Source organism: Hydractinia symbiolongicarpus, chromosome 11 (assembly GCF_029227915.1).
Source record: "Hydractinia symbiolongicarpus strain clone_291-10 chromosome 11, HSymV2.1, whole genome shotgun sequence".
In the NCBI taxonomy this organism is placed as follows: Eukaryota; Metazoa; Cnidaria; class Hydrozoa; order Anthoathecata; family Hydractiniidae; genus Hydractinia; species Hydractinia symbiolongicarpus.
In genome coordinates, this window is record NC_079885.1 from 6,545,442 (window position 1) to 6,566,554 (window position 21,113).

Here is a 21,113-nt window from a genome sequence, read left to right on the forward strand (position 1 = left end):
TTTTAAAAGTAGCATTGCTGATTAACTAACGTTGCAAATTTTAACTTCATTTTGCAATTTTTTTCATGAAGTTATGCACAAATAAAGGTTTGTATTGGCTTCAATAAAATTATAATTTTTATGTCATGCTTACATTTATTAGATATTAACAACAACAACCTTGCTTAAATATGTCACAGAAGTGTGCATGGATGCTTAGCCTTGTCTGAGAGATAAAGATAGAGGCAGTCAAAATCCCCAGTTTTTGTTAATTTAAGAGGCCTGGGACAATTGTAATTTTGGTAAAAAAAATTATGTTAATTAATTGACCTGTAAAATAGCTATGCATTGAGAAAGTTTGAATGAACATCCCTTAACAGGTCTAAAATTACTGATGACTGAAAATACTTAAATATGACATCATAAACTATGCAGCATAATTAAATCTAAAATTCTTTAAATGTGAATATATTGAGAACAAAAAGAGTTTTTAAAAAAATTTAAAAAGACTTATTAACAACTTTTAAGCTCTATAAAAGAAGTCCAACAATATAAAGTTAAAAAACATCAGTTAAATAGATGAAACGAAATAAACGCAACTACCGCTTCGAATGTGACACATTTTATAATGTACACAACAGTTCATGAACCATTTTGCTTCGAATGTGACACATTTTATAATGTACACAACAGTTCATGAACCATTTTTCTAAAATGTTTATGTCTGGCGTGACTCAGGCTTTATGTAACATTTGAGACAGAAGGCTTTTAAAACCACACGCGAGAATTAACAAAAGCAAAATTAATATCTTTAAATAACGAACTAAAATCTGAATTGTAAACCAAATATAACAAAAAACATTATACGGAGGAGAGTCCAAAACAAGACATTGTTCTCTTGTGGTAGACGTTGAAGTTCAAATGAATTGAATGAATTAATAAACTGCAGAATTTGAAGTCATTTTATTTTGCAATTCGTGCATTGTAAAACAAATATAACATTATAGGGAGGAGAAACCAAAACGAGACATTTTTTTCTTTTGGTAGACAATACGTGGAGTTTGGCAGAAACAATACGTTTGTTTTTCTCACATGGTTTTTGTTCAAGTAAAAAAATTATGCTTTCGATATAAACGTTTTTTCCTTGAAACAAGTTAACTTGGTTAATTATCACGAATTCCGCGAATATTATTCATATTTTAGAAAATTAATTTTTGCAGAATCCATTTATTGGACCTCGTGAAAACTAAAAGTAGCTAGTTAGCAAAAGCATAAGTATCAGAAAAAAAGCCCTGGGAACTAGGTGCTCTTTTATTTATCATAATTGGTAGTTTTAAGGTCATGAAGTGTTGTGCATAAAAATCACAACACTTTTGCGCTGCTGTTGCTGCCTTATCTAGGGTAAATTAATAATATATAACTGCTGGTTCTCTTGTGGTTACTTAAAAAACAGCTGGTTCTCTGGTGGTTACTTTATAATACTGGTGGTTCTCTGGTGGTTACTTCGAAGTACTGCTGGTTACTGCTGGTTCCTACTTTTAGTATCTATGTGTGACCAGGCTGTTTTATGCTCGTTAGTTGATTGTAATTCAGGGTTTACTGCGGGGTGGATTTAAATTTTAGGGATTTGCTGCAACATTTGTTTGTGTCTCTGGTTTGAGAGAAACTGAATTGATATCCTGGAAGAAAGCTTAGTTAACTAGGTTAGACGAAAAAAAGTTTTTTTTACAAACAGTAAAGTTTCTGCATGATTACAGTATAAGATTAAGATTAGCTAGAAAACAGAATACTTATGATCACATCCACCAGCCTATTTAAAATTTCACGAAGTCACCAAGACTGAGGGTGCTGATAACCCGCATAAGCAGTTAAAAGTGCAGGTGTTTGCAGGGTTTTAAAAAAATTAAGTATTCTCCTAAAAAAACTAGTCAGACACTGATCAATGTTCCAAAAAAGGTAATGTTTAACTTGATAATTTGCTACTTTTAAAAAAGCAGGCCAACTAAACATTATTTCAGAGTAAAAATAACGATTTAAATTTTTAATCAAGGACCACTTTCTGTTGATGCACACCAAAAAGAGTTAGAAATCTAGAATTAAATGTGGTACTATAGTTCGCTAGCTAGCTAGCTAGCTATCCCTTTCGTGGCAAATCCTTTGAATAAAATGAGAAATAACGTAGCTATTATTCAAACAGCAGTAAAATGAAGACAGAAAGAATTATCAGTCATTAGCGTGATGCAACTGTAGTTGAATTGATGGGTAGAGTGATGTCATATTACACAGGAAGCACAGTCTCAGGCATGTTGTTGTACTAGCCTGTTGATACACATTCTACGAAATAGCCTGGATTCTTTTTCCCGATTGATTAGCCCTCGGTCAATCTAGTTCCCAGGGATTTTTTCGCTTCAATGTTAAAGAGGCCAGAGCTCACGCGTATTCATATCCAATATCGAAAAGGAAGCTCTAGGGTGGCTACCCTTGGTAACAAACCCCTTTTTCCAATGTTGGTCATTAGATAACTTACTAATCATTGACAGGCTCATCCCCACGACGGACAAAAATATTATTGTTACTTTTTTCAATACGAGGGTTCGGGTGCCAGGCCCAAAAAACAAAGTTGTTGTTCTCCCTTCACCTTGAAAAGAGTCAAAGCTTATTGGCAAAACAAAAAAATATTTGTTAACAGGAGGGGTAAAGAAGTCAGTACAAGTTTTAAAAGCACACAGAAAAGCTAATATAAGTTTTCTCTCTCTAAGTTTTATGTGTTAAAGGGATGTCTGTCAGTTTCTTTGTTAGTTACGCATTCTTTACAGTTTCAAATTTTTTTTTTTTCACGTTTTTGCTTTTATTTAGATTTAAAAATCAATTTTTATCATACGACGAACATTCATAAAAAGTAAGGGCTCTTTTTTCGTAAACCTAGTTTATTTCGCGACGCAAAAATATTGACAATACCGTAATATACCGATTAAACTCCCTGGGTGTTTACACTCTTTTTTTAATAAACATTGATCTTTCCCACCAAACTTTTCTCTAAAGGGGGATTTTCACGAAGCGAATTGAGCGGCGACTGAGCATGTGCAGTTCGATGCAAAATAAAAACAAACAAAACTGCGCATGCTCAGATACAATTCGCTATTGAATTCGCCGCTCAATTCACTTCGTGAAAATCCCCCTTAAGTTCAGCTCCTTAGGAAAAAGCCACAAAAATGTTTAGTCATCATTGTTTACAGCAGGTAAATCTATAAGGTCTTTTTCTTCATTCATTCATTCATTCATTCATTCATTCATTCATTCATTCATTCATTCAGTCAGTCATTCAGTCAGTCATTCAGTCAGTCAGTCAGTCAGTCAGTCAGTCAGTCAGTCAGTCAGTCAGTCAGTCAGTCAGTCAGTCAGTCAGTCAGTCAGTCAGTCAGTCAGTCAGTCAGTCAGTCAGTCAGTCAGTCAGTCAGTCAGTCAGTCAGTCAGTCAGTCAGTCAGTCAGTCAGTCAGTCAGTCAGTCAGTCAGTCAGTCAGTCAGTCAGTCAGTCAGTCAGTCAGTCAGTCAGTCAGTCAGTCAGTCAGTCAGTCAGTCAGTCAGTCAGTCAGTCAGTCAGTCAGTCAGTCAGTCAGTCAGTCAGTCAGTCAGTCAGTCAGTCAGTCAGTCAGTCAGTCAGTCAGTCAGTCAGTCAGTCAGTCAGTCAGTCAGTCAGTCAGTCAGTCAGTCAGTCAGTCAGTCAGTCAGTCAGTCAGTCAGTCAGTCAGTCAGTCAGTCAGTCAGTCAGTCAGTCAGTCAGTCAGTCAGTCAGTCAGTCAGTCAGTCAGTCAGTCAGTCAGTCAGTCAGTCAGTCAGTCAGTCAGTCAGTCAGTCAGTCAGTCAGTCAGTCAGTCAGTCAGTCAGTCAGTCAGTCAGTCAGTCAGTCAGTCAGTCAGTCAGTCAGTCAGTCAGTCAGTCAGTCAGTCAGTCAGTCAGTCAGTCAGTCAGTCAGTCAGTCAGTCAGTCAGTCAGTCAGTCAGTCAGTCAGTCAGTCAGTCAGTCAGTCAGTCAGTCAGTCAGTCAGTCAGTCAGTCAGTCAGTCAGTCAGTCAGTCAGTCAGTCAGTCAGTCAGTCAGTCAGTCAGTCAGTCAGTCAGTCAGTCAGTCAGTCAGTCAGTCAGTCAGTCAGTCAGTCAGTCAGTCAGTCAGTCAGTCAGTCAGTCAGTCAGTCAGTCAGTCAGTCAGTCAGTCAGTCAGTCAGTCAGTCAGTCAGTCAGTCAGTCAGTCAGTCAGTCAGTCAGTCAGTCAGTCAGTCAGTCAGTCAGTCAGTCAGTCAGTCAGTCAGTCAGTCAGTCAGTCAGTCAGTCAGTCAGTCAGTCAGTCAGTCAGTCAGTCAGTCAGTCAGTCAGTCAGTCAGTCAGTCAGTCAGTCAGTCAGTCAGTCAGTCAGTCAGTCAGTCAGTCAGTCAGTCAGTCAGTCAGTCAGTCAGTCAGTCAGTCAGTCAGTCAGTCAGTCAGTCAGTCAGTCAGTCAGTCAGTCAGTCAGTCAGTCAGTCAGTCAGTCAGTCAGTCAGTCAGTCAGTCAGTCAGTCAGTCAGTCAGTCAGTCAGTCAGTCAGTCAGTCAGTCAGTCAGTCAGTCAGTCAGTCAGTCAGTCAGTCAGTCAGTCAGTCAGTCAGTCAGTCAGTCAGTCAGTCAGTCAGTCAGTCAGTCAGTCAGTCAGTCAGTCAGTCAGTCAGTCAGTCAGTCAGTCAGTCAGTCAGTCAGTCAGTCAGTCAGTCAGTCAGTCAGTCAGTCAGTCAGTCAGTCAGTCAGTCAGTCAGTCAGTCAGTCAGTCAGTCAGTCAGTCAGTCAGTCAGTCAGTCAGTCAGTCAGTCAGTCAGTCAGTCAGTCAGTCAGTCAGTCAGTCAGTCAGTCAGTCAGTCAGTCAGTCAGTCAGTCAGTCAGTCAGTCAGTCAGTCAGTCAGTCAGTCAGTCAGTCAGTCAGTCAGTCAGTCAGTCAGTCAGTCAGTCAGTCAGTCAGTCAGTCAGTCAGTCAGTCAGTCAGTCAGTCAGTCAGTCAGTCAGTCAGTCAGTCAGTCAGTCAGTCAGTCAGTCAGTCAGTCAGTCAGTCAGTCAGTCAGTCAGTCAGTCAGTCAGTCAGTCAGTCAGTCAGTCAGTCAGTCAGTCAGTCAGTCAGTCAGTCAGTCAGTCAGTCAGTCAGTCAGTCAGTCAGTCAGTCAGTCAGTCAGTCAGTCAGTCAGTCAGTCAGTCAGTCAGTCAGTCAGTCAGTCAGTCAGTCAGTCAGTCAGTCAGTCAGTCAGTCAGTCAGTCAGTCAGTCAGTCAGTCAGTCAGTCAGTCAGTCAGTCAGTCAGTCAGTCAGTCAGTCAGTCAGTCAGTCAGTCAGTCAGTCAGTCAGTCAGTCAGTCAGTCAGTCAGTCAGTCAGTCAGTCAGTCAGTCAGTCAGTCAGTCAGTCAGTCAGTCAGTCAGTCAGTCAGTCAGTCAGTCAGTCAGTCAGTCAGTCAGTCAGTCAGTCAGTCAGTCAGTCAGTCAGTCAGTCAGTCAGTCAGTCAGTCAGTCAGTCAGTCAGTCAGTCAGTCAGTCAGTCAGTCAGTCAGTCAGTCAGTCAGTCAGTCAGTCAGTCAGTCAGTCAGTCAGTCAGTCAGTCAGTCAGTCAGTCAGTCAGTCAGTCAGTCAGTCAGTCAGTCAGTCAGTCAGTCAGTCAGTCAGTCAGTCAGTCAGTCAGTCAGTCAGTCAGTCAGTCAGTCAGTCAGTCAGTCAGTCAGTCAGTCAGTCAGTCAGTCAGTCAGTCAGTCAGTCAGTCAGTCAGTCAGTCAGTCAGTCAGTCAGTCAGTCAGTCAGTCAGTCAGTCAGTCAGTCAGTCAGTCAGTCAGTCAGTCAGTCAGTCAGTCAGTCAGTCAGTCAGTCAGTCAGTCAGTCAGTCAGTCAGTCAGTCAGTCAGTCAGTCAGTCAGTCAGTCAGTCAGTCAGTCAGTCAGTCAGTCAGTCAGTCAGTCAGTCAGTCAGTCAGTCAGTCAGTCAGTCAGTCAGTCAGTCAGTCAGTCAGTCAGTCAGTCAGTCAGTCAGTCAGTCAGTCAGTCAGTCAGTCAGTCAGTCAGTCAGTCAGTCAGTCAGTCAGTCAGTCAGTCAGTCAGTCAGTCAGTCAGTCAGTCAGTCAGTCAGTCACTTTTTTTTCAATCAAAAACAAAAACAAAAAAGAACTTTTATAAAAGTGTAAGAAAAACCATTGTTAAAAATTAAATAACAGGGATTACAGTACTACAATAAAGTGAGAGAGAATTCATCGGCATGACGATCAGTGGGATCAAATATCAAACCAGCAAAAAACAGCACAAAATAAGAAAACACAAACACCACACATCACAACAATATGTAATGGCCAGAACAACAAAGATAAATGCACAGTACTGACGATCGATATGCGATAACTTATCGGACAAACAAATGTCGGCCAAAAGTGACGAAATTTTCTGAGAAAAGATATTACTACGCCTGAAAGTGGGTATTGCTGTAAGGTCTTGAAATGTATGTGCGGGAAAGAGTTAAGAAGAGTATTCAATGGCTGATGTTTTTCTAACCGTGTGTTTATCGGTGAACTTAAAAAAAAAGAAAGTCATCAAATTTCAACCTCCGAAACGGTATTAGTAAATAAAGCCCTGGCACAGCACAAAAATGTTATACGTTCTGTAAAAAAGTTTTACTTTATTACAAATACAAGACAAGTTTTGAAATGAACCCACGTATTTTTGTTGTTGTATTAATGTGTGTTTTATAAAGCACATAATCCTAATATTGAAGTCTGAAACGGCCTTAACCCTATTTGGTATGGGGGGCATAAAGTGCCCGCAGCATTTTCAAAGTCTAATAACTTTTTAAATACTGGATGAAATTACCTGAAATTTTGTGACTTTTCCTAACTTTTATTGGACACGGAAAATAAACTTTGTACTTTTTGACAGGTGGTCATATTAACTTTTTAATTGTGGCACTAAAAATAAATGCTTTCTAAACTAACCAGTTGTATGAATATGGGATTATGTATGTGATAGTGACCAAAAGTCATCATACAATATTGACATGCATACTGTGTAATTTGCAGACCGGAATATTGGTAAATTACAGACCAGAATGTTTGTATTTTTCTATTTCTCTATTTCTACTGTCATATGATAACGTCATAGGTCATTTTGTCCCATGTCAATCCAAATTGTCTTTATTGAGTAGCTACTGACGTAAGTGCTAATAGATATACCAAGTTTTATTCCATGACAGCTACTACCACTAAGGTTCTCAAATAAAGTTTTTTTAAAAAAAATTCTTGAAGATTTGAATTCTGATCGATTTCCATTTTCTCCTTAGAGAAATCCTTTGTTTTTATACCACCTGTTAATGTTGCTAATAATATCTTAAATTCTTATATTACTTTTTTAATGACTAGCACTGTAAATAGTTTTTAAAAAGATAAAAAAAACAAGAATTTCCAAGAAAGACATTATGTCGTCATCACTTCCTGTGATGACATGTTAACCTAAATATTTTGTCACTAGTTAAGTCACAACATATTGATGCTTCTTCGTGCCACGTTTTGTCACTTAAAACCAAACTGAACAAAAGTTACAGCCCGCGGGCACTTTATGCTCCCCCCATACTTACAAGGGTCAAAAAAGCCCATACCAAATAGGGTTAAAAGAGCGGAAACAAAAAAACGCCAGTCATATAGAGAAAAAGAACTTTTGCGAACTAGGCATTAAAAAACAACAACAAAATAAATGTATAACCTGATGCCAAGTAGTGATATACATAAAAATAAATAAATTATACCAGCTTGCGTAAAAAAAATACAACAATGGTTAAAGCATGTGTGTTGCAACCTCGTTCCCAGGGCTTTTGTCTCTCATCGGCGCTGCGCTTATTGATATCTCGCCGTCCGATATGCAAAAAGAGACAACATGTCCTGGGATCGAGGTTGTGTGTGTTAAAAATTACATAACATTTTAAAAAATTATTAAAAATGCATGAAAGCCAAATTTACTTTGTGAAGCAAATTGTTTTTCCTTTGGATATCTTTTCCTCTTGCGAAGTAAATAAAAAGAATTTACAATACTGCTTTTGGAATGTATTTATTGCTATAAAACGCTTCCACTCCTGTTGTAATAATTATTTAAACTAATGATATTTAATGATGTACATAATCTGTGTGGCATGCGAAAAAAAGGCTACAGATATATCGTTAGGTCTTTAAATAAATGTATATAAAGGAGACGACCATGCGAAAGGGCAGGTTTTGGCGACTTTTTAAATAAATTTCAACATTTTTCAACCTCATTTTACCCTTTTGATGAATTAGCAGTCAGGGGTACGAGACCTTTTCTTGAACTCTCTCTTAAATGCAAAAAAGCGATTTTAACTCCGTTGACCTAGCTACACAAAAAGATAAACCTCAAATTGAACCTCGTTGTGTGATTTATTAATTGTAATTAATTTATCGAGCAAATTGCATTATCAGCCCCATAGGAAACTCTACACCAAAAAACTTTTATTGCAGCATTTCTGCCATTATGTTTTTTATTAGTTATTATGCAGGATGTTTTTAGATACAAGGCTTAATGTGCTACTGTTGATAAACACTTCTGTCACTAGAAAGAGCATATGTGTGGTCCACGTAGTTCTTGTTGTGGTAAGTTATTAGTTTTGTATTTCAACTTATTTGTTTCCTTAATTTTCCAAGATGAGATGCTTAAACGCAATCATAATTTACGTTTTGTTGTTGTTTTTGATACTTAAAATCCGGAGGTCAGTTTCTTTCGGCGAAATCTTTAGTTTTTTTAAACTCCGAATTGCCAACAGTTTTCGCGCCTTTCCGCAAAACCTAGCTAGCTACGTCTTGTTAAATAGTTAAAACCCTAAAAGAAGTTTATGTGACACAAAATCTCTACATAGCATTCCCTGGCATCTGTTTGCTTGCCACAGATATGTAAGAATTAAAAGAGCTTACGACTCAAGCACACAAACCGTTTCAAGCAGCTAAAATACTTCCGTCTGTGAAGGAAAATGGTTTACGTCTAACATAGTTTTTATATGAAACAAGTCGGTGGCCTGTGGAAAAATCTACAGGTTTGCCCGTCCTTTTTTATACTGCATTGCATGCGTCTCGTTACTTGCTTTACCATCTTGCGCTAGCCCACGGAAAAATCCTTGGGTTTACCTGTCCTTCGAATTTACCCATCAAAACAAAGTGGATAAAAATATATCGCATTTGATATTCATGTTTCCGTAGCACGTTTTTTTATTTCAGCGGGGTTTTCGCGCAGAGACAGACAAAATACGGCTATTATTAAAGAGACTAGTTGGTGGCCCGTGAATAAATACACGGGTTTGCCCGTCCTTAAAATATCATTTTTCGTGTTTTCGTAACACGACTTATTTCTCGTGCACAAACTGACACACAGAATACGGCTATTATTAAAGAGATTTTGCTATTCAACACGAGGTTCAATATCAAAAAATAGAAGTAATGCGCGAAGACGTGACTAATTGTAAAACCTATAGCTGGCTATTTTTTAAAATTCCCCTTATATGTAGTAACATTGAAATGGGAAGCATTTTCCAAATTTTATTAATTGCTAAAAAAGTAATGTTTGGGTACATAGGAACAAAGTACATGTGTTACAGACAAAAAAATGTCCAGTGCAAATACCACACGTTGGAAACTGCTGCTAAATACGCATTAATAGAGAGCAGTCTTAATGTATTGCTTTTAAGGCGTTTGCGTAAATTACGTAAATACGTTAACCCTGTTCGACTAGGGTGAGTACTGACAAAATTTTTTTTTCTTAAAATGTGTTATCAACACTTCCAAACTCATACTTTATCCTTTTCATGCTTCAATTAACTGAATTGGGGATCTGAAACGTTTAAAAGCGTTTCTTTAATTCCAAAGTTTACGTTAAACCGTTTTGGCCTGTTTTTGTGTTTAGAAATGTATGATGGCGTAATATTTGCTTTGTTTTATCCCGAATGTCCTTCAATATGCTAACAAACGTTGAGACAAGTTTTGTGATAATTTGTCTGCTCCCTCTTCCCCCAGATTCGCAGAATCCCAATAAGCACGGCCTGTGAATTTGTGGTGTTATCAGCTGCCTCTTTTTCTTGGCGTTATTACTTCAAATACAAAAACGTTTCAAATAGCTGAAATTATTTATAGGTTTAATTCTTAAACAAGAAACTAATGTTGACGAAAATTTTGGATGACAAAGCTTAAGCTAATCAGGAATTCAGCAACGATTGCTGTATCTTTTGGCGTTTTCTTTCGTATCAAAAAAGGAAGAAGCTCTGCTTTTTAACGAGGTTCATAAACAAAAGTAGGAAGGAATTTAGCAAATATTTATAAATCTGGATGTGTCAACAACACTGCAAACTACAGAAAACATCACAGAATAACAAATCACCAAAAACTCTGATTCTTCGTCTCCAAAGCAAAACTTCTTGTTGCGTATCCAACTTTAAATATATTTATTTGATGTTACAGTTTTTATAGTGAATAAGCAAAAAATAAAGCGATAAAATGCCTGTGCCAATGACAAACTTTTCATTTGTTTACAGCCTTTTTGTAATTCAAAATTCGTGTTGTTTTTTAGATTCACTGTTACTTTTTGATATTATATTTGACATTCCCTGCTATTTCATCAACAGTTGTATTCACATCTTTATCTAAGAATAGTCACCTGTATTAAAGCATTAGAATAATAATTTTGTCAATATGTTGTTTTGTTGTCGTAACTACTATTAGAAGAATAAATTCCCACATTTTTACTATTCAAATTAATTTCCTTCCATTAAAAAATAAGTACTGCTACTGGCTATTCTTATTAACTGTACCATTTTAAAAATATTTACAACTTCGCCCAAATAATTCTTATGAAAACATTACTTAATTGAAACAAAGGTAAAGATTTAAACGAAAACGATACACCTATTTTTAGAAAATGACGTCATCGACCGGTCACGTAAAAAAATATCAATTTTTTTCGCCCAAATTTTTCTTATTGGATTTCAATTTCATTTAATGCGACAACCATTTACGAAAAAGGTACTTCTGGGAAAATATCAAGAATAATGCACTTATGTGCGATAACTCAAAAAAAAAGTTATAGTTGTTTCATGCACCCTAAAGTAAACTTTATTTAGGGAAAGAGCAATAACACTTTTCCTCCCCCCTTCCCCAAGCTCAAAGTCAAAAGCCCATAGTTAATAGGATTAATCCATATTGGTTACAACAGCAATTTTGCACATTGGACAAACAGATTAAAGCTATTTTTATGGAGATGAATTATTGGCCAACTTAATTTCTAATTCGCCTCGCTCAACCGAAAATAACCTTGTTTATTTTCTTATTTTTGCGACAGGGAAGACTCAAAGAACTTCGACTAGTAGTAGTAGTTAGTAGTAGTGTCATCTTAGTTAGGAACCGTGTGCTATCGGTAGTCATAACACAATATAATACATCTATATCTCCTACGAACGAAATTACAACCACTAATTTACATTCGAAACGTTACTGAAATCTTGGCTAAGCCGGATGCGAAAAACCCCATTCTATGGGGAAACACTTCAAGGTTAAGGGTATCATTAAAAAATTACACTGCTATTAACAACAACAATATAAAACATTATAAACAACATTATAAACTAAATAAAACTGCTTATCTTATAGGTAATCAAACAGTTTTAACGTGTACGGTTCAAGAACTAATTGACATGTGAGCGCTTCCATGCCTTGTACGCCCTTTAAACACTTAAAAAACCACGTGGCCGGCCTTGGCCATACATACGAAAATAAATTCAAATATCAAACAAATAATTGATTTAATTATGATATGTTAAAAATACAGTAAAATCCTCCTCAGCCTTCGGTTTCTTTTTATTTTCTTTCTTTTTACTTCCCCCCCCCTGCAAGATGGGTATTCACCTTCCCATACTCTCGCATTTTTGTACTGGATTTGTAATCAGTATTTCCATAGTTAAGACCCATCTTCTTGTTGATAGTCAACTCCAACACTTCAGCTCCGAATCCTTTGTTCACGCCAATGTTTGTTTCATAATTCTCGAAACTAAAATCATAAAATATTTTTTATAGCAATAAGAATTGTATTGATTTGAAGTTAGAGACCAATTTGACACCTTTTAAGGTAGGGCGATGACAAACAGAATTTAGGCATATATAAATATGTACATACCAAAGGATGTAACTTTTACTAAAAAGTAATGTTTATAAATACAAAGGTTTTTTAAAAGTAAAAAAAATAAAAAAATAAAATTCACCTATCGACGTCATTAATGTAACCAACTGTCAAATCTTCAAAAGCTGGTATTTCACCAGGCCAGTTCTTTTCATGACTTATATCGTTTAATTTCACAGTAATTTTCCCAGCTGTGAGTCTCACAGACGCTGTGTTCCAACCTTCCATTAAAACATGGCCGGCATGAATTTTTTTTATCTTTAGACCTATTCAGAAAGTGAAATAATAGTATAAAAATAGTTAAACTAATCATTTTTCTAGGAAATATAAAATAAATAAATACAATAAAAATACGTTATTTAAACAGTTGAAATATGCTTTAAATTTGGATTCAATTGCAACAGGTGAAGAAAGACTTGCATATAATCGAATTAACAACGCGTAACCACGCGAAAGTTATCTGACTTATAAACTTATTAATGATGTGTGGAGGTTATTGTGACCTTTAACCCCCCCTTGCTAAGTCATGATCTCTAAAAATTGACTTTTGTCTTTAATAAATAGGTTAAAAATTGTCTCTTTATTTAAGACTCACCCAACACGAAGAGTGTCATCCCTTAAAATCGCCAATGATATGTATATCGTATTGTCACCAAGTACCACCAATGTCGATTAACTAATTTCTGGCTTGAAAACAATTTAAATGATAACGAATCCTCAACGTACAGCTCATCTGTACTTGGAACCAAATTTGAACCACCGCCAAAAAAGGGAGCATTGTCTAAAAAAATATAACAAAAAATAGAAACTTTATGAACATTTTACAGAGAAGCTTAGTCATATTTAACAGTATATTAAGTTTAAATTACTAAACGTTATTTGTTTACAGCTACCTAATTAATTTGAACAGTGAAGTTAAATGTTGGCAAAACTTTTGCATAAGTTTCTTCCAAAATCTCCGTGCTTACCTGTAATTGCAATTGAATCAAATTTCATGGATTGTTGATACTTTCAAATAGATCGATATTACCAATTCCTCTTTGTGTCAAATCCAAAACAGTCGTTCTCATGTCATTTGTAATCCTATCAACATCCGTTAAAGAGATCCGCTTTTCATTATTACCGGTTGATAAAATAATAAAAGGAATTAGTGAAGTAGTGTCAAACTCCATTGACACCTCATAGTCCACATCACTTTCAGCTCCATTTTCAAAGTCTTTTTCCACACCAATGTCACAAGTCTCGATAAAAGACTTAGCTCTAATGACAACCGTATCTTTAGATCCTTCTCCGAGATCAATAGATATGTCTTGATCATTTTCTAAGTCGCTTTTTGAACCACAAACAAGTTTGACTTCATCATTTTGTGGAGAGCCAGCAGTAGTTGCTGTATTCATGTTTACTTCTATTATTCTTCCATCTGTGTAAGACACGGGTAGACTACTGAGCGAGACTCCTCTACCATTCACCTTTAGATGAAAAGTGGTTTTCAGATCTAATATCTTCATGATGAAGATTTGTTTTCTTGCTCCATCCTCATCATCTCCATAAAGCATTAGTACTTTGTCATTCTTCAACGCTAACTTGTTTCTGTATTCACCTGGTAAAGTCAATTCAACTTGAGGCTTGTCATCACTTTTATCGATAATGACATATTTTCTGATGTAACCGTCGTTATCAGATTCTCTGATTGTTAATGTGGAGCGGTTATAGCCACGATGATTATTTACAGCAAAATGTTCGACATTCTTATTATCTTTGTCAAAATTTTCTCCTAAATCCAAGCTGATTAAATCGTCAAACGAACTTGAATCAAACAATTTAACTCCTTCTACATTTCCAACGTACCTTCTCATATGTTGCAAAGTATCTGACCAACTTATGGTTCCACGTCATTACGTATAAACATAGAGCATATTTTGCGATAATAATATCGATATCCCAGTTTCCCATCAGTTGCTCGATAATAAATTCCGTTGAAGTACAATTTTCCACTCTTGTCTAGTTTGTAAATCATTTTTGCTAGGTGGCCAATACTATGGGACATGCCTGCAAACGACAGAACCATAGCCAGTCCCAAGATCAGCCTCAAGCAACGCAGATGTACGATGCCCAAGATTTTGTGTGTCTCTTGCTTCTTTTGGAAACAAAAAGTGTGTAATTTCAAGAACTTTTCCTCCCCCAGTCAAAATTTTAATCTTTTTTCCTGACTGCAATTTGCGCATGTCGTTTAACATAACTACGTCATTTCCGTTTCGGTAAGCTGTAGGCGTCCTTGATGTTACTGACCTTACATCAAGCCCACGGTACTTTTCAGAAACTTCTTGAACGTAGTTAGTAAGGAAAGCACAATCAATCCTTTTTTATGTTCTTCTGTTCTGGTGTTCTTTAAGCCGACAAAATCGAAGCCAATTTTTTCCATGTAGATTAAACTAAAAACACGATTTTTATCTATTTTACAACTGTAGGCACTTCTAGGTAATTTCTGTGTTGCATACTATAGAACACCATTTACATTTTCCTGTCCTTTGTAAGGTAGAAAATTAAGATACTGGTTATTTTTGTTATGAGCGCAGGGATTTCGAACTACATCTGAATCACAGTGATCAAACACTGGATTAAAGTCATCAAATTTCATATTGTTCAGATCCTTTTGGTATGAGTTTATTTCTATCACCCTATGTGGTCTGTTGGACAAGAGCAGCGGAATAACCATCAGCGGAAGTCTTCCAGCGGACGATGTTAGTTTGTGACATCACATAACAGAAACCGCAGTCGTGAGCTTCAGTCTTCTTAAGAAAATCAGTAGCACTTTGAGACATTTCGACAGCTTTTTCCCTGTAAGTTACAACATCTCTGAATTTGTCCTCTAGCGTCATTTGTTTTGTATATTTCGGTGTAGACATCATGTATGGTACTAAGGTTGCTACAATACCAAGAATGGTCCCAGTAATAGCAGCCACTGTTCAAATGATTGGTGCTCCAAGCGCTAATGCTAATAAGACGATTGCAGTTTTGACTTTTCTTTATAGGTTTTCGGTTGCATGTGATTTCTGAACCTAGCAGCTTCCTGTGCTGAGTAACATTTTTGTATTGTAATTGCGAACGGCCTCTCTTGTAGCTGAAAATGCCTTAGATTTGACAAACCTTTCCACAATATCTTTAGTTGAGATTTGAATAAGAGAGCCTATATCTAAAATAGTCAAAGTAGTCAACGCTTGCGCTAATGCAGTTTTGATAGCATCGTTTTCCCCTCGAATTAATTTTCCATAAGCTTCAGTTGCAGCTTAGGCTCTATGATAACCACCAAATATGGGATCTCCTGCCCCGATCAATTTTTCCACTTTGTTAATCATACTTGCTGTGACATAATAATTGACATGTTGTAAAATAGCAACTATGAACAAAAACAACATCTTTCTTCTTTGAAATGAAGTTCATTTACAAACACTCACTGCGTGAACTGTTAAAAAAATAAAATTTATGCATCCTCGTCCCCAGGGTCTTGTGGCCCCTGAGCCGTTATTACGGAGTGGCCAACAATTTTCGCCGCTATCAACTTCATCAACGAGGCAAAATGCCCTGGGAATAGGGTTGAAATTTATGTAGATTTTTATTTTCACCTTCTGCATAAACTTTTTACGCAACATTGTCTTTCTTTAAAATGAAAATGAATGTGATCGCGAAAAACCTATCAACATAATCGCGTGTGGTTTTTTAAGCATCCCGTAACCATAACGCTTTTAAAAAGTGTGAAAACACACATTACCACCCCTGCAAATATTACCACCCATACATATATTGCCACCCTGCAAAAATATTGCCACACTGAGAATTTTAGAGGTGTTAAAGTGACGCTCTCAAGGTCATCATTAATGCATGAATCCCTAGAAGAGTCAAAGGATTTTAGTTATTGCCAAGACAGTTAAACTTCCTTTTTGCAGGATGCTTTCCAGACCAGTATAAAAACATGACCATGGATGATTATAAAATTATATTATCACACAAATATTATAATACCAGTATACGTCTGTCCGTCTGTCTGTCACGCAAAATGGTAGCTTAGCTGCGAAAGTAGCGGACGCACGCAATGCGGCAGCAAAAGGGCGGGCAAACCCGTGGATTTTTCGACGGGCCAACAATTATACAAAAAAGCACATATGCATCAAATTGCTGTTGAGAAGCAAAAAATAACAGATGAACTAGGTCAAGCAATCAACTTTTATTTTCCCTTTTGTTAACAAAAATATATGAAAAAATGTTGATCTTTAGCTAACGATAGTTTTTATTTTGTGTTTCTTAAGAGAAATAAACCACCGATTCGGCAGGAAGTTCTACGGCGTATTACGAAATGATTCTAACCTCTACGGAGGAGTATTTGCTTTAGTTCTCCAATTGTGCAGAAAAAGTGCTCACGATATCAAGAGTTAATTATTTTCAACAGGAACAGCGAAAGACAAAAAAAATAATATGAAATTGGGAAAATGAGCTCAAGTTTGTAAACAGTAATTTTATGAAACCTAGATGAAACGTAAAAATCCATAAAACTATTTTTACTTAAAAATAATTTTAGTCTGTTGAAACTCCTGGTGAGCAAATAGTTCTTAACACTGAAAAACTTACGTAGCGCTTCACTAGTCTGGTTGATAATAACGGCGACAAAAAAAGGAGCCCATTTTAAAGTTCTATCGGCTAGAGCCGTAGAACAACAAGTTGTTGGGCTTTTAAAAAAAATCTAATTTAAATTCCTGTCAAATAAAGCTTTTTTCGATAGCCACCAAAGTTTTCTTAACGAAAGGTTTATATAAACCTAGCTTAGGGTGCTTCAAAATAAATTTCAGGTGTCATTAACGGTATATTGCCATTAAGAGTAAAAAAATAGCAACGTATTATGTATATACTCACCAAGGTGAAGAGTAAACCAAACGAACATGTTTAATGCAACAAGCAAATGTTTATCCATACAACAGAAAACGAACAGTCATCAAAACAGCTTTGGACAAAACTTTTTCATTGCGTCGAGCTGAAATACTCAATATGTCAAAAAGTGTTGCTAATATATTTGATGAATATCCAATTCTGGTTGATCCTGTACAGGTAAACGTCATTATGATGTTACTGTTTGTTTGAAAGTAATCAAAACAGTAGATCATAGCTGGTAGATATGATCCATAGTATTCTAATTGTAGAGATAATGCTTTATCAAAATTCATTCTCCTTCTATACTTTAGCTAATATATGAATTCAACCGTCTTACTTACCTCGATCTACCAGTTTTTGTGGTCTGAGTATTTATCGGAAACAAAGGTTGAAATAATTTTGAAATTATCACCACCAAAGACATTCCGGGTTAATTCGTTATTGTCAGCAATTGATACAATCACTGAGGAAACTGATAAAAGTAAAGGTCTTTGTTTGTCATCAAATTTTTCAACTTGTAGTGTCGCGAATATTTAATCCAAAAGTATTTGTTGGTTTTTTGGACCAGCAAAAGTTTCTTTTCCTAAAGTTTCTCTGAATAAAGTATTTGTGAATTTTTTTTACTTCATACGTTATTTATTTATGTATATGTCACTCATCTCCTTTTAGCTTGTTTAGCATCGTTGGCAACCTCGTCCCCAGGGCATCTTGTATCTTTTCTGACCCCGGGACGACGATACGAACATGGCCCTGGAGGTGGCCTCGTCACGTGACCCTCCAATACACAGTATTTCTGTGTGTAATATTTAATGAGATTTGTCTCAATGTACCAAAGTTTTATATATAACCTTGCAGAGCTAAGCGAGATCGGCGTTTTACGTCACAGATACGTGCGGCGACTTTGTTTTGATTCCTCTCATCGCAACACACAAACTTCTCACATTGCCCTTGATTGTTTTGTGTAAATGTATAAATATACAATAATGTTATTTAGGCTGCTGTTTTCTTGAAGAAATTCAAGCAATTTGGTTATGTGTATTTCACTGAATTGGTTGACTAGCAAGCACTGGGTTGCAAACTTGTAGCTAGGGGAAACTTGGAAATTAGTAAATAATTTGCCCATCTGAACATAGCACTTCGTTGGTTCTCTAAGGTGCAAATATGGCTACATAATATTCAAATGTTCGTATCATTCTAGGTGCCTGACTGACAGTAGCTAGGCAGAAATTTAACCTCATATTAACATTTACATTTTTTATTCATTTTGCCTGAACTTTAGAATTCTCATTTACCGTGAGTTCATATCTGTGTCTGCATTACTGCTTTTATATGATGACAAAGATTTTGCTGTATTTAAACAATGGGTGAAAAAGGCTTCAGAAAAGTATTTACTTCAGAAGTATTCTTTTCTTTTACATTTGTGGCCCTAACATTTCTAAAAAGCCACCCATTAGTGATAAATTCTGCTTTTTCTTTTTTTAATGACATGTTTTTAAAACGCCTTGCGGCTTTTTTATTTTTTACTTAACAAGCTCACATTTAATCACACACAGATATACAAAAACAAGGTTTTTTATGTTTAAAACATAAATAATCCAAAAATTTTATCAAAAGCATTATGCTGGTTTGAAAATTGAAATCGACAAGTCTACGTGTGATCTGTTTTCTCGATTTAATGTATCACTGCCTTAATAGTTTAGAAAGAATTGGTATACGACTTTACCAACAGCAAAGTATTGCTACCTTGAGAAAAAAATGTTTCAGGAATAATTTTTTGAGGAAGTTATTTTGGGGATTTTTGACCAAAATTAGTTTCATAAATTCGCACTTTTTAGAGCTCATCAAAATTCTGCTGCTGTTCAAAAATCGATTTTTTATTGATATATACATCTATTTATTTTTATCATTCTGCTTGGAAAATATTTAAAATGCCAAACTTGCTAACCGTGAAGATTAATTCAGTATTCTCATAAGAGCATCCTATCACAAAACGATATCAGCAAAGAGATATTCCTTGCAACTAAAATTTTTGTTTACTGGCATAATTTTAGGTTGAATCTTATCTGACCTATTTCTGAGGTTGGAATAGTTTTTAAAATGTTCTGAATCTGTATCTTGGTCAAAATTGATATGCTGTCAAAACGGCTTATCGGCGTCTCTGAAAAGGGCTAAATTCTGAAACTCAGAAAGTATGATGATAATAGTACTATTTTTTGGCTCAATCAAACCAATCTAAAACCATATCATACCAAATCTCAAGTCAATATTTTAATTTTTACTGAAGTTATGGGACGCTATATAAACTATATACTCGGTTTAGACTTTTTTTGTTATTTATGTTCACTGCTTTGTAATTTGTATTAAAACTCTTGAGATAATATATCACAGTGGTGAGCTGTAAATATCTACCACCATCTTCAGTACATCCTGGATTTAACCATATGCCTGATTGGGCGCTCAATCAAATTTGATTGAGTTCGATTTTCTGAAATTTCTTCATAGCGTGTTAAAAAAGGCCTAGCAAGAATCAGTTTAAGAAAATCTTCCTACCTTTTTCTCTTCCTCAAAATGGCTTTGTAAATTTTTTATGCCTCGTGTAAAATTATATTTTATCAGATTGGTTTAAAAGTACTCCTTAACAAGTTTCAAGTCAATAACTTTATTTTTTTACTGAAGCTATTGCACTTTGAATTTTCTTGAATTAGGCCGGGTAAATGTGCATTCAATGATAAAATGGCTCCGACGGTTAACCTACTGGCTTTCTATATTTCTTATTGTAACCAAAGAATATAAAGTAATAAAACATGCCCACTAATAACAACCTGATATAATTTAAAACGTAATGTATATATATTTTGTAAAAAAAAACATTTTCGATATTTTGTGCAAAATTATTTTGTCTATAAAGGACATGGGCGACAGTTTTATGCAACGTCATTCTTTGCAAAAAGCTGCAAATTAAACCTGGCCAGTTGGAAACAAGTTGAGTTTCTTTCTTTTGTTCTTATCTTGATAGTTTGCTAGGTATAGTGTGCTAGCTAGTTACTTTTCTAGCTTTATTAAACATTCCCAGCTATTGAAATATCGTCATGTAAGCAGTATTACTTTATGATGTCTTATTTTATACTCTCATTGCTTAGTAATGCTTTTTAATAAATTTTTCACTTTGAAAAAAACTTGATACTGCTGATACACCTCCTCCGCCATTTTAATACGAACAGCTTCCTCCTGTTGGTCACAGACTCGCCGCCTCGCCAAAATGTTTTGTATGACGTAATAATTATTTGACATATCCGCGCCAATCAGGTGTCATATCGGACCAGCCTCCTCCAGGGCCATGTTCGTATCGCCGTCCCGGGGTCAGAAAAGATACAAGATGCCCTGGGGACGAGGTTGCATCGTTGGCAATTATCATTGTACCGGCAATACTGAGGGACGATGGTAAGTCATTGTTTTCCACAATCGTTGAAGCCGCTTCGGACAAACCGTTCAAGGTTGTCGTAGAATGGATGCATGTAGCAGAGTGTTCGGAATTCATTTCGGTCTTTCAAGTTTATCTGGCATCTCTTTATCTTTTTAACTTATGTTATCCTAAGAACCTGACTGCCACATTGACATTTTTTTAAAAAGATGTCCTGAATTTGCATGATGCTTCAAAAGTGAACAGCAGAGTAATGTCATTAATCAATAGGCTCAAGTGGAATTAATTATATTTTTTGTACTTTATATTTATTTAAAAAAGATTTTGCTACAAAAAGATTTTTTATAAAAAAAAAACTTGGATCCAACATTGATGTTTATCAGTTGTGATTGTGATTTTTTTTTGTTAATAATTTTAGTACTAAAAGTTGCTTTACAGTACAATCCGCATCGGGGCTATCAAGGGCCGTGGAATTACTCTAAATTCCTTTTTGAAATTTGTCATCAAAGGCGTAATTCTCCAAGCCGCATAGGATTCTTGTTTCTACTACTACAGATTGTTACATTTCAAACACTAACCAACATAACCGGCACC

The 21,113-nt window shown here is 35.9% G+C and overlaps 1 protein-coding gene across 1 annotated transcript; it reads right to left on the minus strand.

The window, feature by feature from the left end:
* Positions 1-11,651: 11,651 nt before the first annotated feature.
* LOC130613761 (uncharacterized) lies at positions 11,652-12,933 on the minus strand. The gene is made up of 2 exons (XM_057435101.1): positions 12,261-12,933; positions 11,652-12,049 (listed from the first exon to the last, which is right to left on the minus strand). The coding sequence occupies exons 1-2, from the start codon at positions 12,404-12,406 to the stop codon at positions 11,875-11,877; spliced, it is 321 nt and encodes a 106-aa protein (XP_057291084.1). The 5' UTR covers positions 12,407-12,933; the 3' UTR covers positions 11,652-11,874.
* Positions 12,934-21,113: the final 8,180 nt, after the last annotated feature.